The sequence below is a fragment of the Rhineura floridana genome, chromosome 2 (assembly GCF_030035675.1).
Source record: "Rhineura floridana isolate rRhiFlo1 chromosome 2, rRhiFlo1.hap2, whole genome shotgun sequence".
Lineage (NCBI taxonomy): Eukaryota > Metazoa > Chordata > Lepidosauria > Squamata > Rhineuridae > Rhineura > Rhineura floridana.
In genome coordinates this window covers 99,425,487-99,445,230 of record NC_084481.1, presented here as the reverse complement: position 1 = coordinate 99,445,230, position 19,744 = coordinate 99,425,487, and the positions used below count along the sequence as shown (strand labels likewise).

General features: G+C 39.8%; 1 protein-coding gene across 1 annotated transcript in view; it reads right to left on the bottom strand.

The window, feature by feature from the left end:
• Window positions 1-19,744, bottom strand: part of LOC133377962 (uncharacterized) — a 60,101-nt gene that overhangs the window by 21,728 nt on the left and 18,629 nt on the right. Inside the window, exons 6-7 of the mRNA XM_061612749.1 lie at window positions 18,511-18,633; window positions 16,439-16,543 (exon numbers count right to left, since the gene is read on the bottom strand). Coding sequence (XP_061468733.1) covers window positions 16,439-16,543; window positions 18,511-18,633 — 228 coding nt within the window. The remainder of the gene's footprint in view (window positions 1-16,438; window positions 16,544-18,510; window positions 18,634-19,744) is intronic.

The window sequence follows — 19,744 nt, the reverse complement described above, 5'->3', positions numbered from 1 at the left end:
AATAAAAAATGACTGCTTGGATGAAAAGGCAAACTATGGTTTGTCCCACACTAGGTTTGGGAGGCAGGTAATTACTGCACACAAGTATGGAAAGTCTCAAGGCTCGTTCACCTAGAACCAAATTATGGTTGAGCACAACATCTGAATAAACCCTTTGGGAGCAAAGAATCCAAAGTTCCTTAATTTGAAGGAATATAGCCTTCAAAAGATAGCTTCCACGTATCCATACAAACCAACGTCTCCATTCTTCCTTTGTCTTTCCTATTTGCCATCATAAACTCCCATGCTCAGGAAAGGTGGGTGACCTCACAAATAAATGAGGGGGCTTCCTGAGCCAGCGTTGAACAGATTCTCGTGGTCAGGGTGGATAGCAAAATGAATTTCCTCCAACACTAAAACCCAATTACTATGTAGATCTCAAAACATAAATCCCTTAGGAAAAACTACAATTCTAACGAGATCTCTTGGCACTTCAAAGAAATAGGTGAGCCATCAAGATAAGCTGGGGGTGAAGTGCCTGATATAAACGTTCATTTACATTTGACAAACATATCTTAGAGTCCTCTATCACGTGACGTCTCAGACAAAAGGAAAGTTGGCATTTCCACAGCACCTACCACCCAACAGAGTTAAAGAAAATCACAGTGTGGCTCAAAAGGAAGGAAGGCAAACCTTAATTGCTATTATTAGGATTTCTCCCTGCATTGAGAAAAAACCCCACAATCATCTTATAGCTACTGTATCATGGCAGTAATGTATAAAACATTGTAAAGTACTTTATACTTTCTAAGTGTTACCGTTTATAGAGCAGGCTACCTGTAAAGTGCCAAGTTGGTATGCACTGGTGGTTACTGCTCATTGGGACTGGCAGGGCAGAAAGCAGGGAAACCAGCAATAGGTGAAGCCAGAGCCAATGACAGGCACAGCCAGTCCCTGACTGGCTGTAAGTAAGAAGGCAGGCAGGTGGGGGCTGGCTGAGGGCAGAATGAGGTTGGAGGGGCAGTGCCCAGTTTGCCCTCATGGGCCAGCCCCCACTGTAGGTGTGTCTCTTGAATCAGGGTTTCCAACAGCCAGGCCCCTGTGCCTTGGCAGCTGGAGGAGGAATACTTGGGGGGCTAACTAGGAGTGATGTGGGACATCTGTGAACAGGCTCTTTCACTGTTCCTTTTTCAGATCAAAGCAGCCAGGGGAGGGGGGGAGTCTAGATCTGGCGGATGGCAGTGGAAGGGGTGTGTGTGTGTTTGTTAACCCTGGACTCCAGCCCTGAGGTCCAACCCTAGTTGCACCACTGAGCTGGCTGTCCCTAAAGCAGACCAAACAGATTCCCATTTTATAGATGGAGAACTAAGGTTAAGATGTAGCAATTGAGGCCACATGTACAACTATTTGTTTTTAGAAGCTAGCTGTGCTTGTGCAACGTGCCTAATGCAGGCTGGTCCACAGAGGCTATGGCATACATCAGCGCTGCCCTTCTGTGTGACTGAAGGGGGCAAGAACAGAGCTAGTGCAGATATTGAGGTCTGCAGAGCTGGCTCTTCGTGTTTGGCACTGGGGAGTCCTGGGAGGAGAGGTCCCTGCTTTTCTCCCCAGAGAGAAGTCCTCTCTTTCCAGCTGAATGACATGGCACCAAACCAGGAGTGTGAGTAGCTGCTATGCAGATGTGTATCCTTACATGCCAAGGCCACCCAGTAAGCCTTGGCCGAAGCAAGGTTTTGATCCCACACCTCCCAGGTTCAAAAGCCAATGCGAACTCTGATGCAAATCATGAGTCACAATCCAGACAAAAAGTTAAGCATTTCTAACCCTTGTGGATGTCATTGGGGCTCTGAAATATAACTGTAGGATTTTACAGTGCTGAAGTTTGGACAGATTATGCCCTTAGGATTTTGGAGGGTTTTGTTTTTTGTGGCGGCATTTGATTTTTGGACAGCTCGTGTGGAAAAAAAATCTGAAGCCGTTTCAGGTATTTTGCTGCCAGCTGAACCGGATGTTTATGTGACTGGTACGTTGGAAAGATTCTGTCAGGAGAAGAGGAAGCAAACTGGCTTAAAATTTATTAACAGCTGCAAAAATGGGTGGCAGATTCTGCAAACAAGAAATTAGCACCATCTGTTGCACTTTGGGGGCTGATGCGGGTATGGGAAATTATTGTTATTAATAAACAAAAAACTTCCTCCCAAAGAGTTTAGGGAGGCTAACATAGTTCTTCCTAATTTTATCTTTATAACAGTCGGGTGAGGTAATTAGGATGAGAGATAGCAACTGGCCCTAGATCACCTAATGAGTTTCATGGCTCAATGGGGATCTGCTGAGCCCCATCGTGGCCGCTGCCGCCCAGCGGTGCCCACAGCAGGAGGGGTGAAGCGGCCGGCCGTCCTTTCCGGAGCAGGAGCTCCAGGGCTAAGAAGGAGCCTGCCCGGCCTGCCCTCCACGGCTCCTGCTGAGGCTGCCAGGCCACGTGGGCCCCATCTCGGCAGCGGTTGCTAGGAGACGGGGCCCACGCGGCCTGGCAGCCTCAGCAGGAGTGGAGGCCGGCCAGGGCCGGCTCCTTCTTAGCCTCGGAGCCGGTTCCCCTGCTCAGGAAAGGACGGCCGGCGGCTTCACCCCTTCTGCTGTGGGTGCCGCTGGGCGGCAGCGGCCGCGATGGGCCCCCCAGCCAGAGACTGCTGAGCCCCATCGCGGCCGCTGCTGCCCAGCGGCACCCACAGCAGGAGGGGTGAAGCCGCTGGCCGTCCTTTCCCCCACCCAGAGACTGCTGAGCCCCAGGGGAACTGGCTCCGGACCGGGGCTAAGAAGGAGCCGGCCCAGCCTGGCCTCCACTGCCACCGCTCGCCTCCACCCATCACCCTCACCTGTACTTCTGTGGGTGGCGGGAGCGGGCAGGGGCTGCTGCTGGAAGGGTCCCTGTGTGTCAATCACGCATGCGTGGCTGAGGGGACCAATGAAAAAGTGGAGATCCACCTTTTTAAATGAAGTATTGCCAGAGGCCGGAGATGGCCCCCTTTTGCCAGAGACTCCGGCAGAAAACCGGAGACCTGGCAACTCTCGCCTCCACTCCCTTGCCCCTTTGGTTTTCAATCTGGGCTGGCTTCCTCCTGCATGCCGTGTTTGGCGGGAAAGTGTGCGATGTAGGCACTCTAGAATGGGAGTGATCCAGATTGCACGTGTAGTGGCTGCCAGGCAGAAAATTACCAGATATAGAATGCATGTTCAGTAATTTTAAGCTGTGCAGCCACTATGCATGCAAGCTGAATCACTCCTATTCAAGAGAGCTTGCAGTGCACACCTTCCCACTCAGCCCAAAGCATGAATGAAGAACCTACTCTCTAATTAGGCACCTTGTTCTGTTGCTGAATTGCTCAGAGGCCTTGCTGACAAAGGCAGGAATTGGGACCCTTGCTGAGGGCGGGCCAGGCTCCTGCTGCTGTTGTGCCTGCTTCCCTCCCACCCCAGCCGCGGTCGCCCTGGCCTCGCCTCCAACTAAGTGGCCGCTGCCGAGGCTCCTGCTGCTGTTGCGCCTGCTTCCCTCTCACTCCCTCCAAGGTCGCCCTGGCCTTCAACTAAGCAGCCGCTGCTAATACTGCCAATGCAGTGCTTGGACTCCCGAGTCACGTCTGCCCTCGGCACACAAGCAGGGGCCAACTGGCATGCTACAGCCAAGCCCCACCTGGAGGGGAGGGAATAGATTCCCCCTCTGCTAAAGCTGGCCGGGAGGCCCACAGAGCAGAGCCCTACCCCCAGCACACACGCGCACGTGCACCGGCTGCAGTTCCCTCAGGGACTAAATCGGCAGAGGTGGGGGAGAAGCAGCTGAAGCAGCCCCAGCCTCCCGTCCCCTCCCCCTCCCCCTCTGTTCAGCACTCACAGTGGTGCTGTCATGGCTAGTAGGCAGGCAGGCAGGCTCTGTCCTCCCCGCCTCCGTACTTGTGGTGGTGGCAGCAGTGGCATTTCCTCTGCAGTCTGCACTCTTGTTCGTGGCCCCCTTCTTACTGGTTTGTGACCCCCTTGGGGGCCACGGCCCCCAGGTAGGAATCACTGTTCTATGGATGTAAGGGAGTGAGGTTAAAGGTAAATGAAATGCAAACGGAAAAATAAAAATAAAAGAGTTATGATTTCCTAAATGCAATACCATATCAACCACAACAAAATTCCTATGAGTAAGGCAGAAAACTCAGCATCCCACAACCAGTCAGGATTCCTAACCAAAAATGAAAACTAAAAAAATCTTAGCAGCCAGACCTCTGCTGCGAAATCTGCACTGGTTGCCAATTTGCTACCAGGCCAAGTTCAAGGTTGAACAGTACCTTCATTTAGCACTTCCTAAAAACATTCTTGTATATGCAAGCCTATCCCAGCATGTAGAAGCTATTGTGTTTTTTATATATTTTGAATGTTTTTAAATACCTGTCTTTAACTGTTTTTGCCAATAATGTTATTGTTTTAATTCCTTGTGTAAACCCATTTTAGGTTTTTTACAATAAAGCAGTATATAAATGTAAGTAAAAGACATAAATACATTTCAGAGTCATTATAGCTCTTGGGTCTCTTTCCACTTTTAAGAACAAAGGAATCTGCAGCGGCCACTTAGTTGGAGGCGAGGCCAGGGCGACCGCGGCTGGGGTGGGAGGGAAGCAGGCACAACAGCAGCAGGAGCCTGTCAGGCTGTTTGGTACCATCTAGCTCAGTCATGATGACATGGACTAGCATTGGCTCTCCAGGATTCCAGGCAATAGCCTTTTCCAGAGATTGAATGTTGGACCTTGGCATGCAAAGCATATGCCCTACCACTGAGCTACAGCCCTGTTTAAAAAAGTATCTTTTAAAATTGTTCTTTTCAATTCACTAATGAATGTATATCATACTTAGGGCAGATCCATTCATTTAAAGCACATTCAACACACATTTGAAGCACATGAATCCCACCACAGAATCACGGGAACTGTAGTTTGTTATGTAATTGAGAACTATAACTGTAGTTTGTTAAGGGTGGTGGGAACTATAACTGTGAGGGGGAAACTACACTTCCCAGGATTATTTAGGGGAAGTCATGTGCTTTAAATGAAGAAATATTTATATAAGCATGACTGTCAAAGATGTTTATTATTTACACAACCTGTAAAGATATTTGTAATGCAATCCTATGTTTGTTAACTCAGAAGCAAGTCCCAATGTATTATATGGGGCTTACTCAAACAGGGAAGCATGCATATAACTGCAGCCTCAAGTGATAAGGAACACTCACCCAACCCAAAATTCAGAATCATGCCACTTTAAGCTATTTTGAAAGTGTTTATACTTGTTTTTATAGTTATTGGATTTTAAAGGGATTTGTTTCTTGTTGTGAGCTGCCTTAGTTTCCAATCAGCAATCCTACCTCATAGTGTTGTTGGGAAGACTCCATACACACACACACACACACATTGGAGATGTAAAAATACATACACACCTTATTGTCCAAATGAGTTGGTCATTGCAGAACATTTTTTGGGGGGGAAATAAAATCAGTATTAGTTTCCTACATAATAAAAGCAGTGATATCTATGCAAACCCTGCCTAATTGCTTTGAAAACAGGATTGGAGGCGGTGAGAAAGATTTACAGTACAAACACAGTTCTTTACTATATTCACTCAAAAGTCCCATTAATTTACAGTACAATCTTAACCGTGTCTACTCAAAAGTAAGTCCTATTGAATGCATTGAATTCTCTGCCATCTTCAATAGTCCAGGGAAATTTAAACTTCTTTGACTTGTGAACACAAGAGAAAAAAAGACTTGGTACTTACACAGGAAAAAAAAATAGTTTTCTACCTTGGCGATGGAGTCTATGGACTGCCTGGAGGCCCAGGAATCCCCTTTCAATCACAACCCTGACTTCACTTACTGGCTACAAACCTGAAAGGGTGGGGTTAGAGCAGCCAGCAAAGTTGCTGGGGGCGGGGTTGACGTTTTGGTGTATATCTCGAGACTCAGACCACCTAGAAACTTATTTTTTTTAAAATGAAAGCTGAGAGTCCGAAGATTAAGCTGACTCACCCGGAGACCCAGAGAGGACTCCCAAAAGCTGGAGTATCTGACCGAAAACCGGACATCTGGTAACCCTAACTGAAATCTATTTGTTGTAAAATTAGGGTTGTCAGATTCAAAAGAGGGAACAATTTATTCTATATTCACACAAGGTAGTACCGCTACTTTGGTGATGAATATATCTTTCCACATTTCATTGGTAATATTTGTTTCCAACCTCTTTTGACATGGTTATTTAAATTCATCGATCTTATCATCTTAACTATCAGAATCAGATATTAAAAATGTCACATTAAAAATCCTTGTGTAACAACCTTTTCAGATGACTTTTCTGCACTGGCCCTGCAGATTTTTGAGATTTTTATTCAGAAAACCTCATCTGAAAATATTGATACTAGGAATGTCAGAGAAATCAATAAAAATGGACTATCAAGAGAACTTCCTTCCATCTGCCCATTTGACACCCACTGTGGCATGGCCTCTTGTTGTGAAAGCTATTCACTTTAGTTCTCCACACCAACCTTTTTTATCATTCACACATTTTATGTAAATAGATACACAAGTTGCTTTGCAACATACATTATTTTCATATTAATTGATGCATTGATGCATACATATTTAAAGTGACTATCTGAACTATGTCAACTGTCTTAATAATGTTGCTTCATCGCTGCTAAAACAAGACCAGCACAGCACATCTTGTTTCTATTATTTGGACTGATTGCAGGTGTTGCTACCACTTGCCGTATGCTCAGAGGCACGTTACCAAATTCTTCCAAGCTACACAGGAAGTGGATTGGACTAAGAAAGACCAACCCAAATTGTGTTTGCATTTTGACAACTTTGTAGAGCGGTACAATATCTCAGAGAGGAGGCCAGGTCTCCTGCTCCCCTGGTGCATTCACTATAGCTGCCCAATCTCCCTGCTTTTTAAAATTTGATAGAAATATCTGTGGGCTATAGGTACATTCTTAAACCGCAAGGTTTTTTGCCTATTAGTGAATTATCAATACCTCGGCACACTCATTAACCAAAATGGAGACAATAGTCAAGAAATCAGAAGAAGGCTAGGACTGGGGAGGTCAGCTATGAGAGAACTAGAAAAGGTAATCAAATGCAAAGATGTATCACTGAACACTAAAGTCAGGATCATTCAGATCATGGTATTCCCCATCTCTATGTACGGATGTGAATGTTGGCCAGTGAAAAAAGCAGATATGAGAAAAATCAACTCCTTTGAAATGTGGTGTTGGAGGACAGTTTTGCAGATACCATGGACCGTGAGAAAGACAAATCATTGGGTGTTTGAACAAATAAGACCGGAACTATCACTAGAAGCTAAAATGATGAAACTGAGGTTATCATACTTTGGACACATCATGAGAAGACATGTTTGCTAGAAAAGATAATAATGGTGGGAAAAACAGAAGTGAGTAGAAAAAGAGGAATGAATACCAAACAAGAGATGGCTTGATTCCATAAAGGAAGCCGCCACAGACCTGAACTTATAAGATCTGTACAGGGTGGTTTACAACAGATGCTATTGGAGGTTGCTGATTCATAGGGTCACCATAAGTCGAAATTGACCTGAAGGCACATAACACACACAGCTGCTTCTTGTTATGAATTTAAAAAACCAACGGACTCCATCACATATTATTGTTCTTTTCACATGAAATTATCTCTTTTGATACCCATTTTCCACACCCCTAAATTCTAGTTTTAAAAGTAAAATTAAATTTATGATTCCTTTCCTTCCCTTTCCCTTTAGTTTTCTTGACTTATAACTAACCAAACTATCCCTCCCTGATGAGGGAAACAATAGAGGGTAACAAATTTATATAGAATTGTGACATCAAGGCAGTGAAAGTGGCTGCAATTCTAACCACTTACCTGGGGGTAAGCCCCATTGAATTCAATGGGACGTAGATCTCAGAAAACAGAGTTAGGATTACAGCCATAGATGGCTTTGTGATGGGCCATTAGCCACGTCATTAACTTTGGCTTCAATCTAATAATGTCTACTCAGAAGTAAGCTCCATTAGGTTCAATGGGATTTACTTCCAGGTAAGTATGTATTGGATTGCACCCTTTGTCTCTAGGTTGTCACAAGGCTTGTTTTTGTTGCAAAAGACTGACAGAGTTACTGCTCTAGAAATTCATTCATTTTGAAAGGGAACACACAGGGAAGATAAGTGATTTGCAGATAACTGTTGATGGCTGAGATATTGAAGTCTATTATGTGTGCTATATTAAAAATACATATATTTCCATATCAGTGAACAATAAAATGGAACACAGATGTGCAAAATAAACCAATTGCAGCAGAACAGAAAATACCAGCTGAAAGTACAAATGAATATCTGAACAGATTGAAGCAATGTTTGCACATCCCTAACTGATACCATGGAGGGATGTCTAATTCCATTTTATTCGTCAGCTTAGTATTACCATTCTTTTTTACTCAGCTTTATAAAGAGCAGGGTGAATATCAGTGACAAAATCTGCATCAACAGTTTTGTACACCTTTTGTAACGTGTACACCAGTTTTACACTTTAGCAAATAAACACATCAGACAAAGCAGAAACTCCATTTCAACATTTTACTGACAAAGCTGGCTAGAGAAAAAAATTTATGAGCATGCAATAGGGCTCCAATATGATTAATTCACTTATCAATTATTCAATTAATTCAATTATATACTTTGCATATGAATAAAATAATAGTTCTGTAGGGAAAACATCTCTTTGTTTTAGGTGATGCATACACATTGAAATAGTTTGAACTACCTCTTTGTGCCTACCCACAGATTCAAGGGTTCTTCATTTGTCCTTTCAGCCTAAGGCTCTATAGAGTCCTTGTACGAAGCAACCACACTCTCCTAGACTTGTGCTGTGCCTCAGCAGTAAATCTAATACAGACAGACTTTAAGAGCAAACTCCCACCAGAAATCTCTCAGGACTAGGTAGAAATTAGGATAAAAAAGAATGGAGTTCCACAGCTGAAGGAGTTTATGCTTTTTATTGACTACACATTTCTATATGAGTACATATGAGCATACGTAGTCTGGTCTAAACCAGTAAATGAATAAATCAGAATTAATCACACTACACAAAACTCAGAATAAAGCAGCAATTAGGCAAACTGACAGCAGCATGACCAGTCCATTAGACTGGTAAACAACTGCATTTGTGATCTCTCTTTATAGTCTCTCATCTCTGATCATCTGATCTACAACTACATCATCTGCTTTTCCCACAGTCTTTTCTCACAAATTCATTCCCACAGACTTGTCACAAACATTCTCATGGAACTGTCTTACAAACAAACACCTTTCCATTCTCATAGATTTTCTGTTTCTTAAACATCCTCATAGATGTTCCCAGAGATATATCAATTCATAGGCGAGTTGGTAAGGTTACTGCCAGCCATTCAGAAAATCCTGATAAGATATTTTCCATTCTCTTCGCTGTTTACGTTCTAATTCAGACTTGTTGATTTAGAAACTACTATTTTGGCTGTATGCCCAGACTTCCTGGAAGGGGAGAGTGGGCACACAGAAATGCTTGTCTTTTTTAAAATGCCTTTTCTCCAACTCTAAAGGGGGGCAAAACTTCTTACTCTATAAACCTATATAATACATACAATATTTAAATTTCTACATGTTGTAGGAAGCATAATCTTAGAAGAGTTGATTGTCTCCTATGTGAGAGTGAAAGCAAAATACTTCTTACCATGACACCTGCCACCCACAGATGTTGAAAGTACTGGGATTAAAAATATTTAAATGTCATTTAAAAAAATCTGCTACCTGATGTATCAGGGATACCTTTTAAAAATGTTTGAAAGTTTTTTAATTAGTGATGTGAAGATTTCCATGGTCCTCATCAGAAACAGTCTGGAAGAACTGAATAAGGTGTTTTTAAAATGTACTTCAGACAACATAATCTGAGCCCTAAATAGTGTCTAGTGTGAATCAAGCCTCCATTGCTGCATCCCAACATAAAACCTTTCTGCAAAAAAACCCCAAAAACTCCATTTACCTGGACGGTGGAGGTAAGTACTTGTGATGGATGATGTGATGGTGTGGTTGGTCCTAGAGTATGGCTTGCAGCACTGAGGACTGTTAGGAGCCATGGGAAATGTAGGGTCCCAGCAGCTCTGGATGCTGCTATATGGTGTGGAGGGCTCCATAGGTAACAGGGCCTTTGTAATGGCAACATCATAAGAACTGCATTCTCCATTGTCAGTGGCAAATTGACAGCAATCTGCATTGACAGCAATGTCTAATGCCTAATGGTGGCTGAAGTTCCTTTGGAGCTCTCCATGCTGCTGCCCATTGGCTTTGATGAGTTTGAACAAAAAAGGTATGGTGTGGAGGGCTGAAGGGAACCCAAAGAAAGATCCATGTCAGAACAGAGTAGTCTCAACTTGAGACTAAATATAAGGAGGATGAGCTCATCAAATCTGGTATGCAACTTCCGGGAAGTGGTGCTGGCTGGTGGTTGTCTCTGAGGGAGCTCTGCCTCAGAGGAAGCTTTTTTCAGGTTAAAAGTCAGCCAAGAGGAATCTTGGACTGGCTTAAATGTTCTCCAAGGTACAGGAGAACCGATCAGATCTTCCACAAGACTTCGTTGAGCTGTCGGCGGCTGGAATTGATCAGGAAATTCCTGAGATAAGAAGGCAAGCCGATCGGCTGAAGACGGAGTCAGGATTTTCACGCAAGCTGGACTGGAATGAAGCGAAGCGTTTTTTCTTTTCTTAAAAAAAAACGTTCTTAACCAGCGAGCCCACTTCTGCCTAAACCTTATCATTTGGCTTAAATTACTGCAATAAAAGGGATTTGTTTATGAATCAGCAATTGAGAAACCTGGGTGAGTCATACTTTTTCTCTTTTAAATATAATTAAGGAAGAAAGAAAATATAAACAACTTATTTACTTTTCTACGACAAAAAGCTGGCTTGAATTTGGACTTTTAAAGTTTAAAAACGGATGAGAGGTAATTATTATATTTTGGACTATTTTTCTCTTTGGACTATTTCTTGTTGGATGAATCCGCTGCTCGTATATGCTACTAATTGTTTAGTCTTGGCAACCAGAATTGTTTTGCATTCTTGGATGCAGATAAGGACTGTGCTGTGCTGGCTGGATTCCAATTACAGGCCTGGAATATTAACTCTTCTTTTTGGTGGAGGGAAAAAAAGAAGAAATAGACTGCCCTTAGGTTCTGAAACAGTGATTAATTTTAGAAATTAAAGGCCTCTTTTTGAAAATGACAACTAAAAAAACAACTAAGGCCCAGGGGCGAAGAGGTTCTATTGATACACAGGAAGAGGATATACCCCCAGAAATGTTTCAAAAAATAATGGAAGGGATTAATGCTATAAAACAGGAAATTAAACAGGAAATGAAAATTGAATTGACAGATATAAAAGACTATATTAAAACACAAGTGGATGAGATTAAAGGGACAATTGGGCAAATAAAGGAGGATGCAAAAAATACTAAAGAAAAGGTACAAACCTTGGAGAATAGAACAGATATACTAAATCTGGAACTAGAAAAAAATTTGGACTATTTAGCTATGACTGAAATGAGAAATAAAGAGCATTGTTTGAGATTCCGTGCAATCCCTGAGGAAACAGGTGAAGACATTAGAGACAAAATTGTTAATGCTTTAGTAAAATTTCTGGACTTGAATGAAGATAGGATGGAATTTGAAATAGACAAAGTTTATAGAATTAACTCCAGATATGCAACAATGAAAAAAATTCCAAGAGATGTGCTTGTTCACTTCGTAAAGAAAACGACCAGAGATATGGTTTTACAGCAACACTTTAAATATACCTTTAAAATTGACGGTAAGGAAATACTGGTGATGAAGGAAATTCCTATTAGACTTTTACGTAAGAGAAAAGAATATGCTTTCCTTACAGAAAAACTTAAGCAATGCAAAATTCAATTTAGGTGGGACGTTCCAGAAGGAGTGATTTTTACATTCAGACAACAGAAATATAGATTGAATACTGTTCAAAAAGCAAGGGACTTCTTGAGAAAAGCTTCAAAAGATATGGAAGAAGATAAACTCAAAGATATGGATACAGTTCCTGGGAAACAAAGTCAACAAGGATACGCAGAGGAGGGGAAGGAAGATGATGGATCAAAAGGAGCATCAGGCAAATTTTAAAATACACGCTTAACGATGGATTACAAATACCTAACTTGGAATATAAATGGAGCCAACACGGCGCAGAAGAGAAAGAAAGTGTTTCATTATTTGAAAAAATTAAAATTGGATATAATTTGTCTACAAGAAACTCATATTCAGAAGAAAGATTCTAAATATTTGATTTGTAAAAATTTGGGTGAAGAATTTATTTCAGCTGGACCAAAAAAAAAAAATGGAGTTGTTCTCTATATTAACCCACAATTGCTTCCTAAATTGGTATTATTGGACGATAGTGGTAGATTTGTGGGGGTTGAAATTACTTTACAAGGTACAAACATTTTGATAGTGGGTATTTATGCCCCCAATGAAGATAAAACAAGGTTTTATACAGGACTTATGGAAAAATTGTCAGAGTTTTCATATGAGCATTGGTGTGTCATGGGTGACTGGAATGGGGTAATCTCACCAAAAATTGATAGGCTTTCTGAAAAAAATATCAAAGAGACACAAGGTAAATTACCGAAGATTTGTTTTGAACTCATGGAACATCTAGAATTGGTGGATACCTGGAGATATATAAATGATAATGCAAAGGAATTTACTTATTTTTCAGAAAGACATAAAACATTTTCGAGGATTGATATGATTTGGATGTCAAAAATTTTAGCGAAGGATATTTTTAAAATGGATATATTACCAAAAACTTTTTCGGACCATAATCCTGTGATATTAACTTTAAAAAAAAAAAATCTTGGATTTAGATGGAGACTAAATGAATCTTTATTACAGAATGATAAAGTAGTACAAGAATGTAAGAAGAAATTAAAGGAGTTCTTTGAATATAATTTACATAAAGGAACAAGTGAAAATATTGTTTGGGATACAAGTAAGGCATTTATGAGGGGATACTTTATTAAATGTAATTCTGAATTAAAAAAAAAGAAACAACAGAAAATGCAATTAATTTTGGAAGAAATAAAACAAAAAGAGGAAGAATTGAAAAAGAATCCAGCTAAAGTTTCTATTGTAAATCAAATTAAAATGTTACAGAAGCAAGTATCAATGTTGACAGTTAGAGAAATTGAAAGGAAATTAAATTTTGCTAAACAAAGGACTTTTGAATTTGCAAATAAACCTGGGAAATGGTTAGCATATAAATTAAGAAAAGAACGTCAAAAAAATATTATTTTAAAGATACAAGAAGGAGATGAGACGCTGACAGACAATGTAAAAATTAAAAAGATTTTTCATCAATATTACTCAACATTGTATAAGTGTCAAGAAATTCCATCTGAAAAAATAGAAGAGTATTTATTTAAACAGAATTTGCCTAAAATTACAGATTTTCAGAGACAAGTTATTAATGGCCCTATTACGTCAAGAGAGATATCTGAAGCTATAAATAAAATTAAATTAGGAAAGGCACCAGGACCAGATGGGCTATCTGCAATGTATTATAAATGTTTGGAGGAAGAACTCCTGCTACCTTTACAGTCTACAATGAATTCTATTTTGCAAGAGGGAAAGATACCGGATAGTTGGAAAAATGCTAATATAACATTAATACCTAAAGAGGACCAAGATTTAACTAAAACAAAAAATTATCGGCCAATATCTCTACTGAACAATGACTATAAAATTTTTACAATGATTTTGGCTGAAAGATTGAAAATAATATTGCAACAATTTATTCAGGAAGATCAATCAGGGTTTTTACCTAAAAGACAATTACGTGACAACGTCAGGAATGTTTTGAATGTGTTGGAATATTTAGAACAACGAAATGATAAACAAGCAGCTCTGATTTTTTTAGATGCTGAAAAAGCATTTGATAATTTGAATTGGAAATTTATGTTCCAGGTTTTGGAGCAAATGGACTTTGGAGACAACTTTATAAAATGGATTAGATCGATTTATACATCACAGAAGGCCCAGATAATTGTTAATGGAGACTTAACGGACTCATGTGAAATACAAAAGGGTACAAGACAGGGATGTCCATTATCTCCCCTTTTATTTATTTTGGTTTTAGAAGTGTTGCTTAGAGATATAAGGCAAGATAAAAGGATTTCGGGATTAAAAATAAAAAAAGAAGAATATAAATTGAGAGCATTTGCTGATGATTTGATAATTGTACTAGAAAACCCTTTGGAAGGAATTCATATACTGATGGACAAATTAAAAGAATTTGGACCTTTAGCAGGATTTAAGATCAACAATCAAAAAACAAAGATGTTGGTGAAAAATTTAACTTTAAGGGAACAGAAAGAGTTAATGGACAAGACAGATTTTACAATAGGGAAAAAAAAGTTGAAATATCTAGGCATCATCATGACAAATAAAAACTCAAAGTTGTTTCACAATAATTACGAAAAATTATGGACAGAGATTAAGAAAGACTTGCTAAGATGGGATAAACTACAACTGTCATTAATGGGTAGAATATCTGTGATAAAAATGAATGTATTACCGAGAATGATGTTTTTGTTTCAAACAATACCTGTAATATCCTCTGATTTACCTTTTAAACAATGGCAAAAAGATATTTCTAAATTTGTATGGCAAGGAAAAAAACCAAGAGTTAAATTTAAATTACTTCAAGACGCTAAAGAAAGAGGAGGACTGGGATTACCAAATTTGAGACTTTATTTTGCTGCCTGCTGTTTAGTCTGGATAAAGGAATGGATCTTATTGAGGAATAAAAGACTATTGGATTTGGAGGGCCACAATCTGAAGTGGGGATGGCATGGATATCTATGGTATGACAAAGTAAAAGTAAATGTAGACTTTAATAATCATTTTATAAGACGTCCTCTGTTGAAAATATGGAATAGATACAAACCAAGGTTTTATTCGAAAATACCATTATGTGTCTCAAGTCAAGAAGCTTTTTATAGAAGAGAAATGTCTGGAAAAGAGAAATGGTTAACTTATCAAGAATTATTAGAAAATGTACATGGAGAATACATAATGAAAGAGAGAGAACAATTGATAAAGGAAGGATATAGTTTTCATTGGTTTGCCTATTTACAATTGTTAGAAAGATATAAAATGGACAAGAAAATGTATGGGTTTGAAATAAATAAATCTGATTTTGAAATAGGTTTGTGTACAAATGATGAAAACATAATTGCAAAAATGTATAAACTTTTATTGAAAATGGATATGGAGGAAGAACAAGTAAAAGAGTGCATGGTAAAGTGGGCAAAAAATTTTGGTCATAACATACAAATGGATCAATGGGAAAATATGTGGAAAAAAGGCTTGAAATTTACATTATGTTATAATCTTAAAGAAAATTTTTATAAAATGATGTACCGTTGGTACATGACTCCAGAAAAGCTGTCAAAAATGTATAGTAATGTCTCTAATGTTTGTTGGAAATGTAAACAACAAGAAGGATCTTTTTATCATATGTGGTGGTCATGTAAAAAGGCGAAATTATTTTGGGCACAGATAGGTAGGAAGATGCAAAAAATTCTAAAGATAAATATTCGGTCAAAACCAGAATTTTTTTTATTGGGTTTTATGGATAAACAAATAGAAAAGAAATATGGAAGAATAATATTATATATGATTACGGCAGCAAGATTATTATATGCACAAAAGTGGAAAATGGAATCAACACCAACAATGGAAGAATGGTTATTGAAATTAATGGACTTAGTAGAAATGGATAAATTGACATGTTTACTTAGAGAAAAATCGACAGATACATTTCTTAAGGAATGGAAACCTCTCTTAGACTTTTTGTTGAAAGATCAAAATAAAATGATGATACTGGGATTTGACGATTAATTAAGACAGCCTATGGAGAAAAGGGACTCTGTATGTATACATTAAGGGACAGGTTTGATGTATATTATATACTTATAGCTGATCTGCGACAAATCGGAAGTCAACTATTTTATTTTCATTTTTTTGTTGATGTATTGTTATGTCTTTTTGACTTTGTTTTGTTTGTTTTTGGAAAAATTTGAATAAAAATTATTAAAAAAAAAAAAAAAAAAAATCTGGTATGCAACCCCCCTCCCACTTCTGTGGTGATTTCAGAAAAGATTTTAGGCCCTGACGTTAGCTCATTTATCAAATGGAATAATCTATGAAAAGTTGCAGCCATAGCACATAGCCTGGATGGACAGATAAATATGAAAAAAAGGTTAAGACATTGATAATGATTTACTTCCAGGATTGCTGGATGTGATAACTTTTATAACTTTTCTCTTGGGTTCTTTATTGAGCCTCTTGTCTGGGAGAAAGTGCAGCGTAATCAGATGGAGGAGCAGAATTGCCTTCAGTTGCACTCGCACCACCTCTGACGACAGTGTATTGCATGAAAGTCATGGTCTGAAATACACACACACAACCTAACTGTACATATTTTCATTATCATCACAATCACCCTTGTTATTATGGTGGCATTTTTCTATGCTACTGCAACCACCGCTATCAAAGGAATTGCCCTAAATTTCTCTGTAGCTGAACTCCAGTGCAGCTGATACCACAACCCCTTTACTATCATAAGCATTTTGTCCCTGCCTCCAAGGCTGAATGAGACATGATAGAAAAATACAAAGGATCCTTATTGCTGGAGCCTCTGCTGGTTTGATTATGTTGGACTCTTAAATATGGTATGATAGCCGATAATTGGAAGACAATGGTGAAGATTTATGTTATACTCCTAGCCACATTGTACATGCTTTTCACCAGCATCCAGGGTCTAACAGTCTATAGTCACTACATAATGCCTATTAGCTAATAGGAAGGGTTATAGCATAGATTCAATCTGGTTAAAAGGATCACAGGAGAAGAGCTAGAAAAGACTTTTCTGCCTGAGATCCTGGAGAACCAGTGCCAGTCAGACCATAGAAACCAAGCTGGATGGACCAGTGGCCTGACTTGGCATAAGGCAAATTCCTATTAGAATTACAAACACCATTATTTTGTAATCACCATGTCTGTCCTGGCTGGTAGTCAATACTGTGGGAACTAGTTCACACAGAAATTATATCTGAAGCAGCACATTTCCCTGTGTACATCATTAGTGCAGCATGGGAGCTAAAGAAATACTATATTCTCGCACAAGAAGGGCAATCATTAGAGAAGACTGTTCCCAAGAAATGAGAAATAAACTTGGGTGGAAGGATCTGTCAGTTTCTCCTTTTTCCAATCTGAAATTCAGTTCTCCACAATTCTGCAGCAATCTGTGATTATTATTTTTTTTAAAAATCATCATGAAGTCTTCACTATTTTAATGCACATTTTCCCTACTAAATGCATTTTTGTATGTAATTTTGGCTAATGTACACATTTTTACAAGCAATGTCTCCTGATATAATGCATTCTTATATGTTATTTGCACGAATATATTCATTTTTAGCCCACCTTCTCTTAATATATTCAGTTTTGTAAACATTGGTTGGCAAACTGCATCACAAAATTCAGATAAGGGCAAATTTCAAAGGATGGCTGTGTTTCAGTTCTCATATTGTTTTGGAAAGTACAAATTTGATAGATTTGGCTTTAAACATGAATTTAATTTCTTCCCCATCCCTAGAAATAAAGGTATATCTGTTGCTCAATCAACATTAAACAACGCATAGGTATCTTAGAAAAAGCAGAGGGGAACCTGTTGCCCTTAACCCTGGTAGTGTTTGCCTCTGTGTTTTGTCCTCAACAGCACAGACAGCTCCAACCATGTCCCAGAGCAGATGCCTTTATGCCAAGATACAGCAAAGGTTCATCTTTTGTAGATAATACCAGTAGATTCAAATAGAGCCGAAAGAACACCCCACAGTAGCCTGAAGGCATTGTGGAAGTAAAAGAAAATGATTTAATTAGAGAAAAGCCATCTTGAGTGTATCTATAGAGCTGTGTATCTTATAAGAAATAGGCCATTGGTAAAAGGAAGTACGTGACAGAAATTGTGTGGCTGAGAGGATGAGAAACCACAAACTATGCATCAGAATGTTCAAGGGCAAAGGGAGTAACGGCCAACCAGATGTGTGTTATCAGGCACTAACTGTCTTTGGGGATTAATGTTTGGGTAGCGCAATAAGATATATATACTTGCAGAAATCTTCTCTTGTTTGAAGAGATGCCCAAGGGGGGGGGGCTCTCTGATCTGTGGCTGTCTTCCCTTGCAATTGCTCAAATAAACTTGTCTCTGTCATTGTTTGCCACCCAAACAGAGAGTGAAGACTTGTTTTCTTCCACAGCATTTTTAACCATGAATAAATATCTCCTCCATACAATGGTCTCAGGCTTTTCAGTGTGTTCTCCTTAAACTCTAAGCAAGGTACTCAAACGCTTACCACCCCATTGTTACAGCAGGTTGCCCGGCATCCAAAATGTGCTGTCAAAACAGTGATGCAGAATTCCAGCATGGTGAACAAGAAGAACAGGACACAGAGACCAGTACCTATTCTGCTGGTAACCTGCAGAGCAAAGAAGTGGGTGGATGACAACTACTTCATACCTGTCTGTACTGGCAAATCACTTCAGTCATTACAAAGATTGGAGGGAGGGTGGGATATCATTGTAATGATAAATACATAATAAATAAGAAAGATGCTACATGACTATTGTAAGAGGAATTGAGATAATGTGTGTTAAGCGTTATATGGCCGCAGTCCTAAATACACTTATTAGGGAGTAAAGCTATTGAAACAGGGAGGGCTGTTTCAACAAAGCACCAAGGTGAATGTTCCACCAGTGCAAGGTTTGCTCTCTCTCTTCTTTCCCCATGTGCCTCCTAAATCTGTTCTGGGGTTTCTCCCATCCCACTGGAGCGGATTTCAGATTAGCGTTTGTGCTAATCTAGGGTTGCCAGGTTCATGGCCTGAGACTGATCCTGTATTTTTAGGAGAAGAGAAAGCCAGCCAAGTGCAGGTGTTCTTGCAACCCTGTAATGAGAAAAACCACAAGGTGGAATTCTCCCTTCCCCCTGCACAACTTTTAAAGATACAGAAGACCTCTGGGTTGCCAGGCCTGGCCTCCTACCACATGGCAGCAGTGACAGAGAGCATATTTCTCAGCCTTTATTGCAACCTCAGAGAATTGCCCAGAGCTGTTTAGAGTAGTAAACTGGCTGGTTCAGACCAGTGTGGCATCGTTAACAACTGACCATTCAATAGCCTGTTGTGAGAGGCTTGCAAGTCACTTTAAGGGGAAAGTTATTTGGATCTATGCTCAACTTAATGCCACAATTGGCTCAAGCTTGTTGGAGATCCCCAGTGCACTGTTGAATTACAGCTTGTGGAATCAGTTTCAGTTGTTTGCAGCCCAAAGATGTAAACAGGACATTTGCAGTGGTGAGGCTGACTACATGGCCTCTCAATCCCTGCCCATCGTGATTGGTAAAATCTAGTAGGAGGGAATAGACTGGATGGGTCCAGGAAATGGTCAATGCCTCACTATGGGAGGGAGTTATGCCCACTGCCTTGAAAGAGGTGGTGGTGCGACACCTCTTGAAGAGGTCCTCCCTGGTTCCAGAGGTTTTAGAAAACTACCATCCTGTGTCAAATATTCCCTTCCTGGGCAAAGTGA